Source organism: Xenopus tropicalis, chromosome 6 (assembly GCF_000004195.4).
Source record: "Xenopus tropicalis strain Nigerian chromosome 6, UCB_Xtro_10.0, whole genome shotgun sequence".
In the NCBI taxonomy this organism is placed as follows: domain Eukaryota; kingdom Metazoa; phylum Chordata; class Amphibia; order Anura; family Pipidae; genus Xenopus; species Xenopus tropicalis.
The window spans coordinates 153,706,847-153,731,140 of record NC_030682.2 but is presented as its reverse complement, the minus strand read 5'-3'; the positions used below and the strand labels follow the sequence as shown (position 1 = coordinate 153,731,140).

Sequence of the window (24,294 nt, the reverse complement as noted above, 5' to 3'; positions counted from 1 at the left end):
GAGGCACAGTAAATTCAGAAAGGGAAGAGAAAGGGAAGAGGAGGCACAGTAAATTCAGAAAGGGAAGAGAAAGGGAAGAGGAGGCACAGTAAATTCAGAAAGGGAAGAGGAGGCACAGTAAATAGTAAAGGGGAAGAGAAAGAGAAGAGGAGGCACAGTAAATAGGGAAGGGGAAGAGAAAGAGAAGAGGAGGCACAGTAAATAGTAAAGGGGAAGAGAAAGGGAAGAGGAGGCACAGTAAATAGGGAAGGGGAAGAGAAAGAGAAGATGAGGCACAGTAAATAGGGAAGGGGAAGAGAAAGAGAAGAGGAGGCACAGTAAATTCAGAAAGGGAAGAGAAAGGGAAGAGGAGGCACAGTAAATTCAGAAAGGGAAGAGAAAGGGAAGAGGAGGCACAGTAAATAGTAAAGGGGAAGAGAAAGGGAAGAGGAGGCACAGTAAATTCAGAAAGGGAAGAGAAAGGGAAGAGGAGGCACAGTAAATTCAGAAAGGGAAGAGAAAGGGAAGAGGAGGCACAGTAAATAGTGAAGGGGAAGAGAAAGAGAAGAGGAGGCACAGTAAATAGGGAAGGGGAAGAGAAAGAGAAGAGGAGGCACAGTAAATTCAGAAAGGGAAGAGAAAGGGAAGAGGAGGCACAGTAAATAGTAAAGGGGAAGAGAAAGGGAAGAGGAGGCACAGTAAATTCAGAAAGGGAAGAGAAAGGGAAGAGGAGGCACAGTAAATTCAGAAAGGGAAGAGAAAGGGAAGAGGAGGCACAGTAAATTCAGAAAGGGAAGAGAAAGGGAAGAGGAGGCACAGTAAATAGTGAAGGGGAAGAGAAAGAGAAGAGGAGGCACAGTAAATAGTGAAGGGGAAGAGAAAGAGAAGAGGAGGCACAGTAAATAGTAAAGGGGAAGAGAAAGGGAAGAGGAGGCACAGTAAATAGGGAAGGGGAAGAGAAAGAGAAGATGAGGCACAGTAAATAGGGAAGGGGAAGAGAAAGAGAAGAGGAGGCACAGTAAATAGGGAAGGGGAAGAGAAAGAGAAGAGGAGGCACAGTAAATAGGGAAGGGGAAGAGAAAGAGAAGAGGAGGCACAGTAAATAGGGAAGGGGAAGAGAAAGAGAAGAGGAGGCACAGTAAATAGGGAAGGGGAAGAGAAAGAGAAGATGAGGCACAGTAAATAGGGAAGGGGAAGAGAAAGAGAAGAGGAGGCACAGGAAATAGTAAAGGGGAAGAGAAAGGGAAGAGGAGGCACAGTAAATAGTGAAGGGGAAGAGAAAGAGAAGAGGAGGCACAGTAAATAGGGAAGGGGAAGAGAAAGGGAAGAGGAGGCACAGTAAATAGGGAAGGGGAAGAGAAAGGGAAGAGGAGGCACAGTAAATTCAGAAAGGGAAGAGGAGGCACAGTAAATTCAGAAAGGGAAGAGGAGGCACAGTAAATAGTAAAGGGGAAGAGAAAGAGAAGAGGAGGCACAGTAAATAGGGAAGGGGAAGAGAAAGAGAAGAGGAGGCACAGTAAATAGGGAAGGGGAAGAGAAAGAGAAGAGGAGGCACAGTAAATTCAGAAAGGGAAGAGAAAGGGAAGAGGAGGCACAGTAAATTCAGAAAGGGAAGAGAAAGGGAAGAGGAGGCACAGTAAATTCAGAAAGGGAAGAGAAAGGGAAGAGGAGGCACAGTAAATTCAGAAAGGGAAGAGGAGGCACAGTAAATAGTAAAGGGGAAGAGAAAGGGAAGAGGAGGCACAGTAAATTCAGAAAGGGAAGAGAAAGGGAAGAGGAGGCACAGTAAATTCAGAAAGGGAAGAGAAAGGGAAGAGGAGGCACAGTAAATTCAGAAAGGGAAGAGGAGGCACAGTAAATAGTAAAGGGGAAGAGAAAGAGAAGAGGAGGCACAGTAAATAGGGAAGGGGAAGAGAAAGAGAAGAGGAGGCACAGTAAATAGTAAAGGGGAAGAGAAAGGGAAGAGGAGGCACAGTAAATAGGGAAGGGGAAGAGAAAGAGAAGATGAGGCACAGTAAATAGGGAAGGGGAAGAGAAAGAGAAGAGGAGGCACAGTAAATAGGGAAGGGGAAGAGAAAGAGAAGAGGAGGCACAGTAAATAGGGAAGGGGAAGAGAAAGAGAAGAGGAGGCACAGTAAATAGGGAAGGGGAAGAGAAAGAGAAGAGGAGGCACAGTAAATAGGGAAGGGGAAGAGAAAGAGAAGAGGAGGCACAGTAAATAGGGAAGGGGAAGAGAAAGAGAAGAGGAGGCACAGTAAATAGTAAAGGGGAAGAGAAAGGGAAGAGGAGGCACAGTAAATAGGGAAGGGGAAGAGAAAGAGAAGATGAGGCACAGTAAATAGGGAAGGGGAAGAGAAAGAGAAGATGAGGCACAGTAAATAGGGAAGGGGAAGAGAAAGAGAAGAGGAGGCACAGTAAATAGGGAAGGGGAAGAGAAAGAGAAGAGGAGGCACAGTAAATAGGGAAGGGGAAGAGAAAGAGAAGAGGAGGCACAGTACATAGGGAAGGGGAAGAGAAAGAGAAGAGGAGGCACAGTAAATAGGGAAGGGGAAGAGAAAGAGAAGAGGAGGCACAGTAAATAGGGAAGGGGAAGAGAAAGAGAAGATGAGGCACAGTAAATAGGGAAGGGGAAGAGAAAGAGAAGAGGAGGCACAGTAAATAGTAAAGGGAAGAGAAAGGGAAGAGGAGGCACAGTAAATAGTGAAGGGGAAGAGAAAGAGAAGAGGAGGCACAGTAAATAGGGAAGGGGAAGAGAAAGGGAAGAGGAGGCACAGTAAATAGGGAAGGGGAAGAGAAAGGGAAGAGGAGGCACAGTAAATTCAGAAAGGGAAGAGGAGGCACAGTAAATTCAGAAAGGGAAGAGGAGGCACAGTAAATAGTAAAGGGGAAGAGAAAGAGAAGAGGAGGCACAGTAAATAGGGAAGGGGAAGAGAAAGAGAAGAGGAGGCACAGTAAATAGGGAAGGGGAAGAGAAAGAGAAGAGGAGGCACAGTAAATTCAGAAAGGGAAGAGAAAGGGAAGAGGAGGCACAGTAAATTCAGAAAGGGAAGAGAAAGGGAAGAGGAGGCACAGTAAATAGTAAAGGGGAAGAGAAAGAGAAGAGGAGGCACAGTAAATAGGGAAGGGGAAGAGAAAGGGAAGAGGAGGCACAGTAAATTCAGAAAGGGAAGAGGAGGCACAGTAAATTCAGAAAGGGAAGAGGAGGCACAGTAAATAGTAAAGGGGAAGAGAAAGGGAAGAGGAGGCACAGTAAATTCAGAAAGGGAAGAGAAAGGGAAGAGGAGGCACAGTAAATTCAGAAAGGGAAGAGAAAGGGAAGAGGAGGCACAGTAAATAGTAAAGGGGAAGAGAAAGAGAAGAGGAGGCACAGTAAATAGGGAAGGGGAAGAGAAAGAGAAGAGGAGGCACAGTAAATAGGGAAGGGGAAGAGAAAGAGAAGAGGAGGCACAGTAAATAGGGAAGGGGAAGAGAAAGGGAAGAGGAGGCACAGTAAATTCAGAAAGGGAAGAGAAAGGGAAGAGGAGGCACAGTAAATTCAGAAAGGGAAGAGGAGGCACAGTAAATTCAGAAAGGGAAGAGAGAGGGAAGAGGAGGCACAGTAAATTCAGAAAGGGAAGAGGAGGCACAGTAAATTCAGAAAGGGAAGAGAAAGGGAAGAGGAGGCACAGTAAATTCAGAAAGGGAAGAGAAAGAGGAGGCACAAGGGAAGGGTTGCAGCTGCAGAAGGCAAGAGCTGTTGGTTATGGTGTTGCAGAGAGATTTGCTTCAGAAATTGAGATTATGGGAATGGGGAAAGGAAGGAAATGATGCATAGAAACCTGAGACAAAGGAAAGGGGGAAAGTGCCCTCCCTACACTGGGTCAGTGCATCCTCCCTCCGGCTGCTTTTCCCCTTCTGTTTTTCAGAGAAAATCCGTCTGCTGAGATAAGGAAGAAGAGCTGAACAGCAGCAGCTCAGGGGGCCCCTGGGGACCGTGGTAGCTTTACACCAGGCCATCCTGTCGCAGCACCTGATCACAGCGTTATAAATCCCACAGCGTGAGCTGGAAGCCTTCAGATGCACAGAACACTGAGCAAGAGAAAACTAAAGCCAGAGTGGGAGGAACAGAGAGCAGCAGAATGAGAGAGTGACGGGGGGGAGGCGGGGGAGTGGAGAGCAGAAGGAGGGGCTCAGAGAGAAAACAGAAAGAGAAGGGGGGGCCGATACAGAGGTTTGGGAGGAAAACGGAATAAAATCGGATTGATGAATAGAGAAGAAAAAGGCAAGAAGATAAAAGAGAACGAGGGGGGGGCATATGAGGAGATAGAGAGGCAAAGAGACACGAGAGGAGGTGCAGAAGGATAAGAATGCAGAGGCTGAAGATTTTGGGAGCTGTCCAGTGCTGAAAGGCTGGGATCTGCATCAGGACCCAAATCCCTGTCCAGTGCTGAAAGGCTGGGATCTGCATCAGCACCCAAATCCCTGTCCTGGGCTGAAAGGCTGGGATCTGCATCAGCACCCAAATCCCTGTCCTGGGCTGAAAGGCTGGGATCTGCATCAGAACCCGAATCCCTGTCCAGTGCTGAAAGGCTAGAATCTGCATCAGAACCCAAATCCCTGTCCAGTGCTGAAAGGCTGGGATCTGCATCAGCACCCAAATCCCTGTCCTGGGCTGAAAGGCTGGGATCTGCATCAGCACCCAAATCCCTGTCCTGGGCTGAAAGGCTGGGATCTGCATCAGAACCCGAATCCCTGTCCAGTGCTGAAAGGCTAGAATCTGCATCAGAACCCAAATCCCTGTCCAGTGCTGAAAGGCTGGGATCTGCATCAGCACCCAAATCCCTGTCCTGGGCTGAAAGGCTGGAATCTGCATCAGGACCCAAATCCCTGTCCTGGGCTGAAAGGCTAGAATCTGCATCAGAACCCAAATCCCTGTCCAGTGCTGAAAGGCTGGGATCTGCATCAGGACCCAAATCCCTGTCCTGGGCTGAAAGGCTAGAATCTGCATCAGAACCCAAATCCCTGTCCAGTGCTGAAAGGCTGGAATCTGCATCAGAACCCAAATCCCTGTCCTGGGCTGAAAGGCTGGGATCTGCATCAGGACCCAAATCCCTGTCCAGTGCTGAAAGGCTGGGATCTGCATCAGGACCCAAATCCCTGTCCTGGGCTGAAAGGCTAGAATCTGCATCAGAACCCAAATCCCTGTCCAGTGCTGAAAGGCTGGAATCTGCATCAGAACCCAAATCCCTGTCCTGGGCTGAAAGGCTGGGATCTGCATCAGGACCCAAATCCCTGTCCTGGGCTGAAAGGCTAGAATCTGCATCAGAACCCAAATCCCTGTCCTGGGCTGAAAGGCTGGAATCTGCATCAGGACCCGAGTGCCTGTCCAGGGCTGAAAAGCTGAAAGCTGCAGTGAGGACCCAAGGCCCTGGCCAGTGCTGAAAGCTGCAGTGAGGACCCAAGGCCCTGGCCAGTGCTGAAAGCTGCAGTGAGGACCCAAGACCCTGGCAAGTGCTGAAAGCTGCAGTGAGGACCCAAGGCCCTGGCCAGTGCTGAAAGCTGCAGTGAGGACCCAAGGCCCTGGCCAGTGCTGAAAGCTGCAGTGAGGACCCAAGGCCCTGGCCAGTGCTGAAAGCTGCAGTGAGGACCCAAGGCCCTGGCCAGTTCTTGACAGGCTGGAAGCTGCAGGAAACATTTGGTCACTGCCCAGTGCTGCATTATCCAGACCCATGGTACCCAGCAGAGGCAGCCCTAATTCTGAGGGTTGGGGCCACACACCTGGCCTTCCACAGGCTCATTCTCTTTGACCCTGACAGCAGGACATTTTGTCCCTGTTTTTAGCTAGAGCGGAGGGGAGGCTCACATTTATGCCCACCTGCACCTCTCTCCTCCGCTCTTGTTTTTGTTCTGGTTCCTCCTATAATCATTTCCCTCACTCATTCCCCTGTCATTCCTGACCCCTTACCCTGCTCCGACCTCTTGCCTCTGGAGGGGAAGAGGAACAATGCCAAGGTCCTTTCTGGTCAAAAAGGTGAAGGATGGCTTCTGCTCAGCTGATAGTGAGAGTGTATATGGCAGACACCGCACGGACTTCAGCACACACCTCTCCGACAAAGGTATGGGGAATGCATGTATGTGTCATGTGACATTGTCTGTTAGACCTCATGTGGAGGCACATCTGCTCTTTTAGAGGTACATGGTGTGCTTACAGTTGGGCAGCTCAATATAATAAAGAGGTCCATCTATTCTTGTATTGGTAAATAGTGCCCTTAAGGTATAGCACAACTAAATCTTAAAGAGGCCCAGCTATTTTAGTATAGGTATGCGATGCCCTTCCAATAGGGCAACATAATATAATAAGGAGGCCCATCTGTTCTTGTAGGTACATAGTGCCATTCCAATAGGGTACCACAATATAACAAGGAATATAATAAGTAGTGAAATACAGTATAATAAAGAGGCCCATCTATTCTTGTAGAAGTACATGGTGCCCTCTTGCAGTAGGGCAGGGATCCCCAACCTTTGATACCTGTGAGCAACATTCAAATGGAAACATTTTGGAGAGAAACACAAGCATGAAAAATGTTCCTGGAGGCGCCAATGAGAGTTAAAACTGTCTATTTGGCCACCCTATGTTGACTCAAAGCCTACAGAAGGGTCTACTTGCCAATTACACTGGCTTTTTGTGTAACCAAAACTATAAAATATGGAGGTCCATCTATTCTTGTAGAAGTACATGGTGCCCCCTTCCAGTAGGGGAACACTGTATAACAAGGGGGACCATCTATTATTGTAGAGGTACATGGTGTCCCCTTCCAGTATGGAACACATATGATAAAGAGGCCCATCTATTCTTGTAGAGGTACATGATGCCCTATTCCAGTATGGAACACACATGATAAAGAGGCCCATCTATTCTTGTAGAGGTACATGGTGCCCTATTCCAATATTGAACACATATGATAAGGAGGCCCATCTATTCTTGTAGAGGTACATGGTGCCCTATTCCAGTATGGAACACATATGGTAAGGAGGCCCGTCTATTCTTGTAGAGGTACATGGTGCCCAATTCCTATATTGAACACATATGATAAGGAGGCAAACCTATTCTTGTAGCGGTACATGGTGTCCAATTCCAGTATGGAAGACATATGATAAGGAGGCCCATCTATTCTTGTAGAGGTACATGGTGCCCTATTCCAGTATGGAACACATACTGTATGATAAGGAGACCCATCTATTCTTGTAGAGGTACATGGTGCCCTATTCCAGTATGGAACACAGTATAATAAGGAGGCCCATCTATTCTTGTAGAGGTACATGGTGCCCTATTACAGTAGAAAAATACAGTATGATAAGGAGGCCCATCTATTCTTGTTGAGGTACATGGTGCCCTATTCCAGTAGGGGAACACATATGATAGGGAGGCCCACCTATTCTTGTAGAGGTACATGGTGCCCTATTCCAGTAGGGGAACACATATGATAAGGAGGCCCATCTATTCTTGTAGAGGTACATGGTGCCTTATTCCAGTAGTGGAACACATATGATAAGGAGGCCCATCTATTCTTGTAGAGGTACATAGTGTCCTATTCAAGTAGGGGAACACATATGATAAGGAGGCCCATCTATTCTTGTAGAGGTACATGGTGCCCTATTCCAGTATGGAACACATATGATAAGGAGGCCCATCTATTCTTGTAGAGGTACATGGTGCCCTATTCCAGTATGGAACACATATAATAAGGAGGCCCAGCTATTCTTGTAGAGGTACATGGTGCCCTATTCCAGTATGGAACACATATGATAAGGAGGCCCATCTATTCTTGTAGAGGTACATGGTGCCCTATTCCAGTATGGAACACATATGATAAGGAGGCCCATCTATTCTTGTAGAGGTACATGGTGCCCTATTCCAGTAATGAACACATATAATAAGGAGGCCCAGCTATTCTTGTAGAGGTACATAGTGCCCTATTCCAGTAGGGGAACACATATGATAAGGAGGCCCATCTATTCTTGTAGAGGTACATGGTGTCCTATTCCAATATTGAACACATATGATAAGGAGGCCCATCTATTCTTGTAGAGGTACATGGTGCCCTATTCCAATATTGAACACATATAAAAAGGAGGCCCATCTATTCTTGTAGAGGTACATGGTGGCCAATTCCAGTATGGAACACATATGATAAGGAGGCCCATCTATTCTTGCAGAGGTACATGGTGCCCTATTCCAATATTGAACACATATGATAAGGAGGCCCATCTATTCTTGTAGCGGTACATGGTGCCCAATTCCAGTATGGAACACATATGATAAGGAGGCCCATCTATTCTTGTAGAGGTACATGGTGCCCCATTCCAATATTGAACACATATGATAAGGAGGCCCATGTATTCATGTAGAGGTACATGGTGTCCAATTCCAGTATGGAACACATATGATAAGGAGGCCCGTCTATTCTTGTAGAGGTACATGGTGCCCTATTCCAGTATGGAACACAGTATAATAAGGAGGCCCAGCTATTCTTGTAGAGGTACATGGTGCCCTATTCAAGTATGGAACACATATGATAAGGAGGCCCATCTATTCTTGTAGAGGTACATGGTGCCCTATTCCAGTATGGAACACATATGATAAGGAGGCCCATCTATTCTTGTAGAGGTACATGGTGCCCTATTCCAGTATGGAACACATATGATAAGGAGGCCCATCTATTCTTGTAGAGGTACATGGTGCCCTATTCCAGTATTGAACACATATAATAAGGAGGCCCAGCTATTCTTGTAGAGGTACATGGTGCCCTATTCAAATATTGAACACATATGATAAGGAGGCCCATCTATTCTTGTAGAGGTACATGGTGCCCTATTCCAGTAGGGGAACACATATGATAAGGAGGCCCATCTATTCTTGCAGAGGTACATGGTGCCCTATTCCAGTATGGAACACATATGATAAGGAGGCCCATCTATTCTTGTAGAGGTACATGGTGCCCTATTCAAATATTGAACACATATGATAAAGAGGCCCATCTATTCTTGTAGAGGTATATGGTGCCCTATTTCAGTAGAGAAACACAGTATGATAAGGAGGCCCATCTATTCTTGTAGAGGTACATGGTGCCCCCTTCCAGTAGAGGAACACAGTATAATAAGGAGGCCAATCTATTCTTGTAGAGGTACATGGTGCCCTATTTCAGTAAGGGAACACATATGATAAAGAGGCCCATCTATTCTTGTAGAGGTACATAGTGCCCTATTCCAGTAGGGTAGGGGAACACAGTATAATAAGGAGGCCCATCTATTCTTGTAGAGGTAACCGGTGCCATATTCCAGTAGGGGAACACATATGATAAGGAGGCCCAACTATTCATGTAGAGGTACATGGTGCCCTATTCCAGTATGGAACACATATGATAAGGAGGCCCATCTATTCTTGTAGAGGTACATAGTGCCCTATTCCAGTATAGAACAGATATGATAAGGAGGCCCATCTATTCTTGTAGAGGTACATGGTGCCCTAATTAAGTATGGAACACAGTATAATAAGGAGGCCCATCGATTCTTGTAGAGGTACATGGTGCCCTATTCCCTTATGGAACAAATATGATAAGGAGGCCAATCTATTCCTGTAGAGTTACATGGTGCCCTAATTAAGTATGGAACACATATCATAAGGAGGGCCTTCTATTCTTGTCGAGGTACATGGTGCGATCTTCAAGTAGGGGAACACATATAATAAGGAGGCCCAACTATTCTTGTAGAGGTACATGGTGCCCTCTTCTAGTAGGGGAACACAGTATGAAAAGGAGGCCCATCTATTCTTGTAGAGGTACATGGTGCCCTATTCCAGTATGGAACACATATGATAAGGAGGCCCATCTATTCGTGTAGCGGTACATGGTGCCCTATTCCATTATGGAACACATATGATAAGGAGGCCCATCTATTCTTGTAGAGGTACATGGTGCCCTATTCCAGTATGGAACACACATGATAAGGAGGCCCATCTATTCTTGTGGAGGTACATGGTGCCCTATTCCAGTATGGAACACATATGATAAGGAGGCCCATTTATTCTTGTAGAGGTACATAGTGCCCTATTCAAGTAGGGGAACACATATAATAAGGAGGCCCATCTATTCTTGTAGAGGCACATGGTGCCCTATTCCAGTATGGAACACATATGATAAGGAGGTCCATCTATTCTTGTAGAGGTACATGGTGCCCTCTTCAAGTAGGGGAACACATATAATAAGGAGGCCCAACTATTCTTGTAGAGGTATATGATGCCCTCTTCTAGTAGGGGAACACAATATGATAAGGAGGCCCATCTATTCTTGTAGAGGTACACGGTGCCCTATTCCAGTAGGGGAACACAGTATGATAAGGAGGCCCATGTATTCTTGTAGAGGTAAATAGTGCCCTAGTCAAGTAGGGGAACACACATGATAAGGAGGCCCATCTATTCTTGTAGAGGTACATGGTGCCCTCTTCCAGTAGGGAACACATATGATAAGAAGGCCCATCTATTCTTGTAGAGGTACATGGTGCCCTATTCCAGTATGGAACACATACTGTATGATAAGGAGGCCCATCTATTCTTGTAGAGGTACATGGTGCCCTATTCCAATATTGAACACATATGATAAGGAGGCCCATCTATTCTTGTTGAGGTACATGGTGCCCTATTCCAGTAGGGGAACACATATGATATAGAGGCCCATCTATTCTTGTAGAGGTACATGGTGCCCTATTCCAGTATGGAACACAGTATAATAAGGAGGCCCATCTATTCTTGTAGAGGTACATGGTGCCCTATTACAGTAGAAAAATACAGTATGATAAGGAGGCCCATCTATTCTTGTAGAGGTACATGGTGCCCTATTCAAGTAGGGGAACACATATGATAGGGAGGCCCACCTATTCTTGTAGAGGTACATGGTGCCTTATTCCAGTAGGGGAACACATATGATAAGGAGGCCCACCTATTCTTGTAGAGGTACATGGTGCCTTATTCCAGTAGGGGAACACATATGATAAGGAGGCCCATCTATTCTTGTAGAGGTACATAGTGTCCTATTCCAGTAGGGGAACACATATGATAAGGAGGCCCATCTATTCTTGTAGAGGTACATGGTGCCCTATTCCAGTATGGACCACATGTGATAAGGAGGCCCATCTATTCTTGTAGAGGTACATGGTGCCCTATTCCAGTATGGAACACATATGATAAGGAGGCCCATCTATTCTTGTAGAGGTACATGGTGCCCTATTCCAGTATGGAACACATATAATAAGGAGGCCCAGCTATTCTTGTAGAGGTACATGGTGCCCTATTCCAGTAGGGGAACACATATGATAAGGAGGCCCATCTATTCCTGTAGAGGTACATGGTGCCCTATTCCAGTATGGAACACATATGATAAGGAGGCCCATCTATTCTTGTAGAGGTACATGATGCCCTATTCAAATATTGAACACATATGATAAGGAGGCCCATCTATTCTTGTAGAGGCACATGGTGCCCTATTCCAGTATGGAACACATATGATAAGGAGGTCCATCTATTCTTGTAGAGGTACATGGTGCCCTCTTCAAGTAGGGGAACACATATAATAAGGAGGCCCAACTATTCTTGTAGAGGTATATGATGCCCTATTCCAGTAGGGGAACACAGTATGATAAGGAGGCCCATGTATTCTTGTAGAGGTACACGGTGCCCTATTCCAGTAGGGGAATACAGTATGATAAGGAGGCCCATGTATTCTTGTAGAGGTAAATAGTGCCCTAGTCCAGTAGGGGAATACATATGATAAGGAGGCCCATCAATTCTTGTAGAGGTACATGGTGCCCTCTTCCAGTATGGAACACATATGATAAGAAGGCCCATCTATTCTTGTAGAGGTACATGATGCCCTATTCCAGTATGGAACACATATTGTATGATAAGGAGGCCCATCTATTCTTATAGAGGTACATGGTGCCCTATTCCAGTATGGAACACATACTGTATGATAAGGAGGCCCATCTATTCTTATAGAGGTACATGGTGCCCTATTCCAGTATGGAACACATATGATAAGGATGCCCATCTATTCTTGTAGAGGTACATGGTGCCCTATTCCAGTATGGAAAACTTATGATAAGGAGGCCAATCTTTTCTTGTAGAGATACATGGTGCCCTATTCCAGTATGGAACACATACTGTATGATAAGGAGGCCCATCTATTCTTATAGAGGTACATGGTGCCCAATTCCAATATTGAACACATATGATAAGGAGGCCCATCTATTCTTGTAGAGGTACATGGTGCCCTATTCCAATATTGAACACATATGATAAGGAGGCCAATCTATTCTTGTAGAGGTACATGGTGCCCTATTCCATTATTGAACACATATGATAAGGAGGCCCATCTATTCTTGTAGAGGTACATGGTGCCCAATTCCAGTATGGAACACATATGATAAGGAGGCCCATCTTTTCTTGTAGAGGTACATGGTGCCCTATTCCAATATTGAACACATATGATAAGGAGGCCCATCTATTCTTGTAGCGGTACATGGTGCCCAATTCCAGTATGGAACACATATGATAAGGAGGCCCATCTATTCTTGTAGAGGTACATGGTGCCCTATTCCAGTATGGAACACATACTGTATGATAAGGAGGCCCATCTATTCTTGTAGAGGTACATGGTGCCCTATTCCAATATTGAACACATATGATAAGGAGGCCCATCTATTCTTGTAGAGGTACATGGTGCCCTATTCCAGTAGGGGAACACATATGATAAGGAGGCCCATCTATTCTTGTAGAGGTACATGGTGCCCTATTCCAGTAATGAACACAGTATAATAAGGAGGCCCATCTATTCTTGTAGAGGTACATGGTGCTTTATTACAGTAGAAAAATACAGTATGATAAGGAGGCCCATCTATTCTTGTAGAGGTACATGGTGCCCTATTCAAGTAGGGGAACACATATGATAGGGAGGCCCACCTATTCTTGTAGAGGTACATGGTGCCCTATTCCAGTAGGGGAACACATATGATAAGGAGGCCCATCTATTCTTGTAGAGGTACATGGTGCCTTATTCCAGTAGGGGAACACATATGATAAGGAGGCCAATCTATTCTTGTAGAGGTACATGGTGCCCTATTCCAGTATGGAACACATATGATAAGGAGGCCCATCTATTCTTGTAGAGGTACATGGTGCCCTATTCAAGTATGGAACACATATAATAAGGAGGCCCAGCTATTCTTGTAGAGGTACATAGTGCCCTATTCCAGTAGGGGAACACATATGATAAGGAGGCCCATCTATTCCTGTAGAGGTACATGGTGCCCTATTCCAGTATGGAACACATATGATAAGGAGGCCCATCTATTCTTGTAGAGGTACATGATGCCCTATTCAAATATTGAACACATATGATAAGGAGGCCCATCTATTCTTGTAGAGGCACATGGTGCCCTATTCCAGTATGGAACACATATGATAAGGAGGTCCATCTATTCTTGTAGAGGTACATGGTGCCCTCTTCAAGTAGGGGAACACATATAATAAGGAGGCCCAACTATTCTTGTAGAGGTATATGATGCCCTATTCCAGTAGGGGAACACAGTATGATAAGGAGGCCCATGTATTCTTGTAGAGGTACACGGTGCCCTATTCCAGTAGGGGAACACAGTATGATAAGGAGGCCCATGTATTCTTGTAGAGGTAAATAGTGCCCTAGTCCAGTAGGGGAATACATATGATAAGGAGGCCCATCAATTCTTGTAGAGGTACATGGTGCCCTCTTCCAGTATGGAACACATATGATAAGAAGGCCCATCTATTCTTGTAGAGGTACATGATGCCCTATTCCAGTATGGAACACATATTGTATGATAAGGAGGCCCATCTATTCTTATAGAGGTACATGGTGCCCTATTCCAGTATGGAACACATACTGTATGATAAGGAGGCCCATCTATTCTTATAGAGGTACATGGTGCCCTATTCCAGTATGGAACACATATGATAAGGATGCCCATCTATTCTTGTAGAGGTACATGGTGCCCTATTCCAGTATGGAAAACTTATGATAAGGAGGCCAATCTTTTCTTGTAGAGATACATGGTGCCCTATTCCAGTATGGAACACATACTGTATGATAAGGAGGCCCATCTATTCTTATAGAGGTACATGGTGCCCAATTCCAATATTGAACACATATGATAAGGAGGCCCATCTATTCTTGTAGAGGTACATGGTGCCCTATTCCAATATTGAACACATATGATAAGGAGGCCAATCTATTCTTGTAGAGGTACATGGTGCCCTATTCCATTATTGAACACATATGATAAGGAGGCCCATCTATTCTTGTAGAGGTACATGGTGCCCAATTCCAGTATGGAACACATATGATAAGGAGGCCCATCTTTTTTTGTAGAGGTACATGGTGCCCTATTCCAATATTGAACACATATGATAAGGAGGCCCATCTATTCTTGTAGCGGTACATGGTGCCCAATTCCAGTATGGAACACATATGATAAGGAGGCCCATCTATTCTTGTACAGGTACATGGTGCCCTATTCCAGTATGGAACACATACTGTATGATAAGGAGGCCCATCTATTCTTGTAGAGGTACATGGTGCCCTATTCCAATATTGAACACATATGATAAGGAGGCCCATCTATTCTTGTAGAGGTACATGGTGCCCTATTCCAGTAGGGGAACACATATGATAAGGAGGCCCATCTATTCTTGTAGAGGTACATGGTGCCCTATTCCAGTAATGAACACAGTATAATAAGGAGGCCCATCTATTCTTGTAGAGGTACATGGTGCTTTATTACAGTAGAAAAATACAGTATGATAAGGAGGCCCATCTATTCTTGTAGAGGTACATGGTGCCCTATTCAAGTAGGGGAACACATATGATAGGGAGGCCCACCTATTCTTGTAGAGGTACATGGTGCCCTATTCCAGTAGGGGAACACATATGATAAGGAGGCCCATCTATTCTTGTAGAGGTACATGGTGCCTTATTCCAGTAGGGGAACACATATGATAAGGAGGCCCATCTATTCTTGTAGAGGTACATAGTGTCCTATTCCAGTAGGGGAACACATATGATAAGGAGGCCCATCTATTCTTGTAGAGGTACATGGTGCCCTATTCCAGTATGGAACACATATGATAAGGAGGCCCATCTATTCTTGTAGAGGTACATGGTGCCCTATTCCAGTATGGAACACATATGATAAGGAGGCCCATCTATTCTTGTAGAGGTACATGGTGCCCTATTCAAGTATGGAACACATATAATAAGGAGGCCCAGCTATTCTTGTAGAGGTACATAGTGCCCTATTCCAGTAGGGGAACACATATGATAAGGAGGCCCATCTATTCCTGTAGAGGTACATGGTGCCCTATTCCAGTATGGAACACATATGATAAGGAGGCCCATCTATTCTTGTAGAGGTACATGGTGCCCTATTCAAATATTGAACACACATGATAAGGAGGCCCATTTATTCTTGTAGAGGTACATGGTGCCCTATTCCAGTATGGAACACATATAATAAGGATTCCCAGCTATTCTTGTAGAGGTACATAGTGCCCTATTCCAGTAGGGGAACACAGTATAATAAGGAGGCCCATCTATTCTTGTAGAGGTACATGGTGCCCTATTCCAGTAGGGGAACACAGTATGATAAGGAGGCCCATCTATTCTTCTAGAGGTACATGGTGCCCTATTCCAGTATGGAACACATATAATAAGGAGGCCCAGCTATTCTTGTAGAGGTACATGGTGCCCTATTCCAGTATGGAACACATATAATAAGGAGGCCCAGCTATTCTTGAAGAGGTACATGGTGCCCCATTCCAGTAGGGGAACACAGTATGATAAGGAGGCCAATCTATTCTTGTAGAGGTACATGGTGCCCTATTCCAGTAGGGAAACACAGTATAATAAAGAGGCCCATCTATTCTTGTAGAGGTACATGGTGCCCCCTTGCAGTAGGAAAACACAGTATAATAAAGAGGTCCATCCATTCTTGTAGAGGTACATGGTGCCCCCTTGCAGTAGGGCAGGGATCCCCAACATTTAATACCTGTGAGCCACAGTCAAATGGAAACATTTTGGAGAGCAACACAAGCATGAAAAATGTTCCTGGAGGCGCCAATGAGAGTTATAATAGGCTATTTCGAAGCCCTTATGTTGACTGGATCCTAAAGAAGGCTCTGTTTGGCAATTACACTGGGTTTTTGTGTAACCAAAACTATAAAATATGGAGGTCCATCTATTCTTGTAGAGGTACATGGTGCTCCCTTCCAGTAGGGGAAAACAGTATAATAAGGAGGTCCACCAATTTTTGTAGATGTATGTGGTGCTCTTCCAGTAGGGGGACACAATATAATAAGAGGCCCATCTATTCTTGTAGAGGTACATGGTGCCCCCTTCCAGTAGGGGAACACAGTATAATAAGGAGGTCCATCTATTCTTGTAGAGGTACATGGTGCCCCTTCCAGTAGGGGAACACATATAATAAGGAGGCCCAACTATTCTTGTAGAGGTACATGGTGCCCCCTTCCAGTAGGGGAACACAGTATAATAAGGAGGTCCATCTATTCTTGTAGAGGTACATGGTGCCCCCTTCCAGTAGGGGAACACAGTATAATAAGGGGGGCCATCTATTCTTATAGAGGTACATGGTGCCCCCTTCAAGTTGAGGGACAAAGTATAATAAGAGGCCCGTCTATTCTTGTAGAGGTACATGTGGCCTTCCAGTAGGGGAACACATATAATAAGGAGGCCCATCTATTCTTGTACAGGTAGATGGTGCCCTCTTCCAGTAGGGGAACACAGTATGATAAGGAGGCCCATCTATTCTTGTAGAGGTACATGGTGCCCTATTTTAGTATGGAACACATATAATAAGGAGGCCCAGCTATTCTTGTAGAGGTACATGGTGCCCTATTCCAGTAGGGAAACACATATAATAAGGAGGCCAATCTATTCTTGTAGAGGTACATGGTGCCCTATTCCAGTAGGGAAACACATATGATAAGGAGGCCAATCTATTCTTGTAGAGGTACATCTTGCCCTATTACAGTATGGAACACATATGATAAGGGGGCCATCTATTCTCTTAGAGGTACTTGTTGCCCTATTACAGTATGGAACACATATGATAAGGAGGCCCATCTATTCTTGTAGAGTTACATGGTGCCCTATTCCAGTATGGAACACATATGATAAGGAGGCTCATCTATTCTTGTAGAGGTACATGGTGCCCTATTCCAGTATAGAACACATATGATAAGGAGGCCCATCTATTCTTTTAGAGGTACATGGTGCCCTCTTGCAGTAGGGCAGGGATCCCCAACCTTTAATACCTGTGATCCACAGTCAAATGGAAACATTTTGGAGAGCAACACAAGCATGAAAAATGTTCCTGGAGGCGCCAATGAGAGTTATAATAGGCTATTTCGCAGCCCTTATGTTGACTGGATCCTAAAGAAGGCTCTGTTTGGCAATTACACTGGGTTTTTGTGTAACCAAAACTATAAAATATTGAGGCCCATCTATTCTTGTAGAGGTACATGGTGCTCCCTTCCAGTAGGGGAAAACAGTATAATAAGGAGGTCCACCAATTTTTGTAGATGTATGTGGTGCTCTTCCAGTAGGGGGACACAATATAATAAGTGGCCCATCTATTCTTGTAGAGGTACATGGTGCCCCCTTCCAGTAGGGGAACACAGTATAATAAGGGGGGCCATCTATTCTTATAGAGGTACATGGTGCCCTCTTCCAGTAGGGGAACACAGTATAATAAGGAGGCCCAACTATTCTTGTAGAGGTACATGGTGCCCCTTCCAGTAGGGGAACACAGTATAATAAGGAGGCCCAACTATTCTTGTAGAGGTACATGGTGCCCTATTCCAGTAGGGGAACACAGTATAATAAGGAGGCCCATCTATTCTTGTAGAGGCACATGGTGCCCCCTTCCAGTAGGGGAACACAGTATAATAAGGGGGGCCATCTATTCTTATAGAGGTACATGGTGCCCCCTTCCAGTAGGGGAACACAGTATAATAAGGAGGCCCATCTATTCTTGTAGAGGTACATGGTGCCCTATTCCAGTAGGGGAACACAGTATAATAAGGAGGCCCATCTATTCTTGTAGAGGTACATGGTGCCCCTTCCAGTAGGGGAACACAGTATAATAAGGAGGCCCATCTATTCTTGTAGAGGTACATGGTGCCCCTTCCAGTAGGGGAACACAGTATAATAAGTGGGGGCATCTATTCTTGTAGAGGTACATGGTGCCCCCTTCCAGTAGGGGAACACATATAATAAGGAGGCCCAACTATTCTTGTAGAGGTACATGGTGCCCCCTTCCAGTAGGGGAACACATATAATAAGGAGGCCCAACTATTCTTGTAGAGGTACATGGTGCCCCCTTCCAGTAGGGGAACACATATAATAAGGAGGCCCAACTATTCTTATAGAGGTACAAGTTGCCCCCTTCCAGTAGGGGAACACAGTATAATAAGGGGGGGCCATCTATTCTTATAGAGGTACATGGTGCCCCCTTCAAGTTGAGGGACAAAGTATAATAAGAGGCCCTTCTATTCTTGTAGAGGTACATGTGGCCTTCCAGTAGGGGAACACATATAATAAGGAGGCCCATCTATTCTTGTAGAGGTACATGGTGCCCTCTTAGAGTAGGGGAACACAGTATATTAAGGAGGCCCAACTATTCTTGTAGAGGTACATGGTGCCCTCTTCCAGTAGGGGAACACAGTATAATAAGGAGGCCCATCTATTCTTGTAGAGGTACATGTGGCCTTCCAGTAGGGGAACACATATAATAAGGAGGCCCATCTATTCTTGTAGAGGTACATGGTGCCCTCTTAGAGTAGGGGAACACAGTATATTAAGGAGGCCCAACTATTCTTGTAGAGGTACATGGTGCCCTCTTCCAGTAGGGGAACACAGTATAATAAGGAGGCCCATCTATTCTTGTAGAGGTACATGGTGCCCTATTCCAGTAGGGGAACACAGTATTATAAGGAGGCCCATCTATTCTTGTAGAGGTACATGGTGCCCTCTTCCAGTAGGGGAACACAGTATAATAAGGAGGCCCATCTATTCTTGTAGAGGTACATGGTGCCCTATTCCAGTAGGGGAACACAGTATAATAAGGAGGCCCAACTATTCTTGTAGAGATACATGGTGCCCTATTCCAGTAGGGGAACACAGTATAATAAGGAGGCCCATCTATTCTTGTAGAGGCACATGGTGCCCTCTTCCAATAGGGGAACACAGTATAATAAGGAGGCCCATCTATTCTTGTAGAGGTATATGGTGCCCTCTTCCAGTATTGAACACAGTATAATAAGGAGGCCCATCTATTCTTGTAGAGGTACATGGTGCTCCCTTCCAGTAGGGGAACACAGTATGATAAGGAGGCCCATCTATTCTTGTAGAGGTACATGGTGCTCCCTTCCAGTAGGGGAACACAGTATAATAAGGAGGTCCATCTATTCTTGTAGAGGTACATGGTGCCCTCTTCCAGTAGGGGAACACAGTATAATAAGGAGGCCCAACTTTTCTTGTAGAGGCACATTGTGCTCCCTTCCAGTAGGGGAACACAGTATAATAAGAAGGCCCCTATCCCCCCCATGTAGAGTGGACCCTGGGTAGTGTTACCCCTTTCCACCCCCCCCATGTACAGTGGACCCAGGGTAGTGTTACCCTTATCCCCCCCATGTACACTTGACACTGGGTAATGTTACCCCCACCCACCACATGTACAGTGGACCCTGGGTAGTGTTACCCCTATCCCCCCCATGTACAGTGCATCCTGGGTAGTGTTACCCCTATCCCCCACCCTATGTACAGTGGACCCTGGGTAGTCTTACCCCTATCCCCCCCATGTACAGTGCATCCTGGGTAGTGTTACCCCTATCCCCCCCCATGTACAGTGCATCCTGGGTAGTGTTACCCCTTTCCACCCCCCCCTGTACAGTGGACCCAGGGTAGTGTTACCCTTATCCCCCCCATGTACACTTGACACTGGGTAATGTTACCCCACCCACCACATGTACAGTGGACCCTGGGTAGTGTTACCCCTATCCCCCCCCATGTACAGTGCATCCTGGGTAGTGTTACCCCTATCCCCCACCCTATGTACAGTGGACCCTGGGTAGTCTTACCCCTATCCCCCCCATGTACAGTGCATCCTGGGTAGTGTTACCCCTATCCCCCCCATGTACAGTGCATCCTGGGTAGTGTTACCCCTTTCCACCCCCCCCATGTACAGTGGACCCAGGGTAGTGTTACCCTTATCCCCCCCATGTACACTTGACACTGGGTAATGTTACCCCCACCCACCACATGTACAGTGGACCCTGGGTAGTGTTACCCCTACCCTCCCCCATGTACAGTGCATCCTGGGTAGTGTTACCCTTAACCCCCCCCCCCATGTACAGTGCATCCTGGGTAGTGTTACCCCTATCCCCCCCCATGTACAGTGCATCCTGGGTAGTGTTACCCCTATCCCCCCCCATGTACAGTGGACCCTGGGTAGTGTTACCCCTATCCCCCCCCCATGTACAGTGCATCCTGGGTAGTGTTACCCCTATCCCCCCCCCATGTACAGTGCATCCTGGGTAGTGTTACCCCTATCCCCCCCCCATGTACAGTGCATCCTGGGTAGTGTTACCCCTATCCCCCCCATGTACAGTGCATCCTGGGTAGTGTTACCCCTATCCCCCCCATTGTACAGTGCATCCTGGTAGTGTTACCCCTATCCCCCCCCCATGTACAGTGCATCCTGGGTAGTGTTACCCCTATCCCCCCCATGTACAGTGCATCCTGGGTAGTGTTACCCCTATCCCCCCCATGTACAGTGCATCCTGGGTAGTGTTACCCCTATCCCCCCCCCCATGTACAGTGCATCCTGGGTAGTGTTACCCCTATCCCCCCCATGTACAGTGCATCCTGGGTAGTGTTACCCCTATCCCCCCCCCCCCATGTACAGCGCATCCTGGGTAGTGTTACCCCTATCCCCCCCCATGTACAGTGCATCCTGGGTAGTGTTACCCCTATCCCCCCCCCCCCCATGTACAGTGGACCCAGGGTAGTGTTACCCCTATCCCCCCCCCATGTACAGCGCATCCTGGGTAGTGTTACCCCTATCCTCCCCCATGTACAGTGCATCCTGGGTAGTGTTACCCCTATCCCCCCCCATGTACAGCGCATCCTGGGTAGTGTTACCCCTATCCCCCCCCATGTACAGTGCATCCTGGGTAGTGTTACCCCTATCCCCCCCCATGTACAGTGCATCCTGGGTAGTGTTACCCCTATCCCCCCCCCCCCCCATGTACAGCGCATCCTGGGTAGTGTTACCCCTATCCCCCCCCATGTACAGTGCATCCTGGGTAGTGTTACCCCTATCCCCCCCCATGTACAGTGCATCCTGGGTAGTGTTACCCCTATCCCCCCCCATGTACAGTGCATCCTGGGTAGTGTTACCCCTATCCCCCCCCCATGTACAGTGCATCCTGGGTAGTGTTACCCCTATCCCCCCCCCCCCATGTACAGTGGACCCAGGGAAGTGTTACCCCTATCCCCCCCCATGTACAGCGCATCCTGGGTAGTGTTACCCTATCCTCCCCCCATGTACAGCGCATCCTGGGTAGTGTTACCCCTATCCCCCCCATGTACAGTGCATCCTGGGTAGTGTTACCCCTATCCCCCCCCATGTACAGTGCATCCTGGGTAGTGTTACCCCTATCCCCCCCCATGTACAGTGCATCCTGGGTAGTGTTACCCCTATCCCCCCCCCCATGTACAGCGCATCCTGGGTAGTGTTACCCCTATCCCCCCCCCCATGTACAGTGCATCCTGGGTAGTGTTACCCCTATCCCCCCCCATGTACAGTGCATCCTGGGTAGTGTTACCCCTATCCCCCCCCCCCATGTACAGCGCATCCTGGGTAGTGTTACCCCTATCCCCCCCCATGTACAGTGCATCCTGGGTAGTGTTACCCCTATCCCCCCCCCATGTACAGTGCATCCTGGGTAGTGTTACCCCTATCCCCCCCATGTACAGTGCATCCTGGGTAGTGTTACCCCTATCCTCCCCCCATGTACAGTGCATCCTGGGTAGTGTTACCCCTATCCCCCCCCCATGTACAGCGCATCCTGGGTAGTGTTACCCCTATCCCCCCCCCCATGTACAGTGCATCCTGGGTAGTGTTACCCCTATCCTCCCCCCATGTACAGCGCATCCTGGGTAGTGTTACCCCTATCCCCCCATGTACAGTGCATCCTGGGTAGTGTTACCCCTATCCCCCCCCATGTACAGTGCATCCTGGGTAGTGTTACCCCTATCCCCCCCCATGTACAGTGCATCCTGGGTAGTGTTACCCCTATCCCCCCCATGTACAGTGCATCCTGGGTAGTGTTACCCCTATCCCCCCCATGTACAGTGCATCCTGGGTAGTGTTACCCCTATCCCCCCCATGTACAGTGCATCCTGGGTAGTGTTACCCCTATCCCCCCCCATGTACAGCGCATCCTGGGTAGTGTTACCCCTATCCTCCCCCCATGTACAGCGCATCCTGGGTAGTGTTACCCCTATCCCCCCCATGTACAGTGCATCCTGGGTAGTGTTACCCCTATCCCCCCCCATGTACAGTGCATCCTGGGTAGTGTTACCCCTATCCCCCCCCATGTACAGTGCATCCTGGGTAGTGTTACCCCTATCCCCCCCCCCATGTACAGCGCATCCTGGGTAGTGTTACCCCTATCCCCCCCATGTACAGTGCATCCTGGGTAGTGTTACCCCTATCCCCCCCATGTACAGTGCATCCTGGGTAGTGTTACCCCTATCCCCCCCATGTACAGTGCATCCTGGGTAGTGTTACCCCTATCCCCCCCCCATGTACAGTGCATCCTGGGTAGTGTTACCCCTATCCCCCCCATGTACAGTGCATCCTGGGTAGTGTTACCCCTATCCCCCCCCATGTACAGTGCATCCTGGGTAGTGTTACCCCTATCCCCCCCATGTACAGTGGACCCTGGGTAGTGTTACCCCTATCCCCCCCCCATGTACAGTGCATCCTGGGTAGTGTTACCCTATCCCCCCCATGTACAGTGCATCCTGGGTAGTGTTACCCTATCCCCCCCCCCATGTACAGCGCATCCTGGGTAGTGTTACCCTATCCCCCCCCCATGTACAGTGCATCCTGGGTAGTGTTACCCTATCCCCCCCCCATGTACAGTGCATCCTGGGTAGTGTTACCCCTATCCCCCCCATGTACAGTGGACCCTGGGTAGTGTTACCCCTATCCCCCCCCCCATGTACAGCGCATCCTGGGTAGTGTTACCCCTATCCCCCCCCATGTACAGTGCATCCTGGGTAGTGTTACCCCTATCCCCCCCCCATGTACAGCGCATCCTGGGTAGTGTTACCCCTATCCCCCCCCATGTACAGTGCATCCTGGGTAGTGTTACCCCTATCCCCCCCCCATGTACAGTGCATCCTGGGTAGTGTTACCCTATCCCCCCCCATGTACAGTGGACCCTGGGTAGTGTTACCCCTATCCCCCCCCCATGTACAGCGCATCCTGGGTAGTGTTACCCCTATCCCCCCCCATGTACAGTGCATCCTGGGTAGTGTTACCCCTATCCCCCCCCCATGTACAGCGCATCCTGGGTAGTGTTACCCCTATCCCCCCCCCATGTACAGTGCATCCTGGGTAGTGTTACCCCTATCCCCCCCCCCATGTACAGCGCATCCTGGGTAGTGTTACCCCTATCCCCACCCCATGTACAGTGCATCCTGGGTAGTGTTACCCCTATCCCCCCCCATGTACAGTGGACCCTGGGTAGTGTTACCCCTATCCCCCCCCCATGTACAGCACATCCTGGGTAGTGTTACCCCTATCCCCCCCCATGTACAGCGCATCCTGGGTAGTGTTACCCCTATCCCCCCCCATGTACAGCGCATCCTGGGTAGTGTTACCCCTATCCCCCCCCCATGTACAGCGCATCCTGGGTAGTGTTACCCCTATCCCCCCCCCATGTACAGTGCATCCTGGGTAGTGTTACCCCTATCCCCCCCCATGTACAGCGCATCCTGGGTAGTGTTACCCCTATCCCCCCCCCCCATGTACAGCACATCCTGGGTAGTGTTACCCCTATCCCCCCCCCATGTACAGTGCATCCTGGGTAGTGTTACCCCTATCCCCCCCATGTACAGTGCATCCTGGGTAGTGTTACCCCTATCCCCCCCCCATGTA

At 47.7% G+C, this 24,294-nt stretch overlaps 1 protein-coding gene across 1 annotated transcript in view; it reads left to right on the top strand.

The window, feature by feature from the left end:
- The first annotated feature begins 5,942 nt into the window (after positions 1-5,942).
- The window catches only part of scrt2 (scratch family zinc finger 2), a 34,023-nt gene continuing 15,671 nt past the window's right edge, over positions 5,943-24,294 (top strand). Inside the window, exon 1 of the mRNA XM_031904476.1 lies at positions 5,943-6,074. Within this exon, the coding sequence (XP_031760336.1) occupies positions 5,963-6,074 (112 nt within the window). The 5' untranslated portion in view covers positions 5,943-5,962. The remainder of the gene's footprint in view (positions 6,075-24,294) is intronic.